Source organism: Silene latifolia, unplaced genomic scaffold (assembly GCF_048544455.1).
Source record: "Silene latifolia isolate original U9 population unplaced genomic scaffold, ASM4854445v1 chrun_scaffold_16, whole genome shotgun sequence".
NCBI classification, from domain to species: Eukaryota; Viridiplantae; Streptophyta; class Magnoliopsida; order Caryophyllales; family Caryophyllaceae; genus Silene; species Silene latifolia.
In genome coordinates, this window is record NW_027413123.1 from 8,124,156 (window position 1) to 8,124,867 (window position 712).

Consider the following 712-nt stretch of genomic DNA (forward strand, 5'->3'; position numbering starts at 1 on the left):
TCACTCTTGGACATCTGATAAAGTCAGGCCCTCCATCCCATAGATAATTCCTACAGATGGAATTGACTTGTTGAGCACACCCTTAGGTATAACAAAGATATTCACCCAGTAGTTGTAAAGAGCAGTGAGGACAGAGGACACTAACACCAATCTCTCAGAGTATGACAATTTTTGGGAACCAAAACTTCTTATGCGAGTGATTAGTTTCTCCACCAGAATACTACAATCCATTTTTGACATTCTGCCACAGGTAATGGGGACTCCAAGATACTTGAAGGACAGGAGGCCTTCTTGAACCCCAGAAATTTGTAGTATCTCATGCTTAACATCACTAGGGACCCCATTAAAAAAAGCATTAGTCTTAGAAGGATTCATTTGGAGACCAGGGGCATGAGAAAAGGTGGAGAAGGATCTCAAAATAACCATAATTATTATGCTATTATATCAAAACATTGAAGAACAAACGAAAAAAAACGAATTGATAACGAATTGTCAGAGGACGAAGGAAGAAAAAAGGAAGCAGGAACTGCAACAGCCTCACGAAGAGGCGCAGCAGTTGCTGCGTCCTTTCTCGACGGTCTGTCTTCTGGAAATCCGCAAAAAGAGGTTTTAAAGCACGGTTTTAGAAATCGGTTTTAGAAATCGGTTTTAAGAGGTATTTTCGACACAAACCTCACAATAGTGATACAAAAAGTAAATAACAATAATAAAA

The 712-nt window shown here is 39.3% G+C and overlaps 1 protein-coding gene across 1 annotated transcript; it reads right to left on the reverse strand.

The window, feature by feature from the left end:
* Positions 1-426, reverse strand: LOC141637234 (uncharacterized). The gene has a single exon (XM_074446798.1). The coding sequence runs from the start codon at positions 424-426 to the stop codon at positions 1-3; it is 426 nt and encodes a 141-aa protein (XP_074302899.1).
* Between the last annotated feature and the right edge of the window lie 286 nt (positions 427-712).

Bases quoted from the DNA above. Each gene is read 5' to 3' on its own strand.
- LOC141637234 (XM_074446798.1), bottom strand. From the start codon at position 426: ATGGTTATTTTGAGATCCTTCTCCACCTTTTCTCATGCCCCTGGTCTC.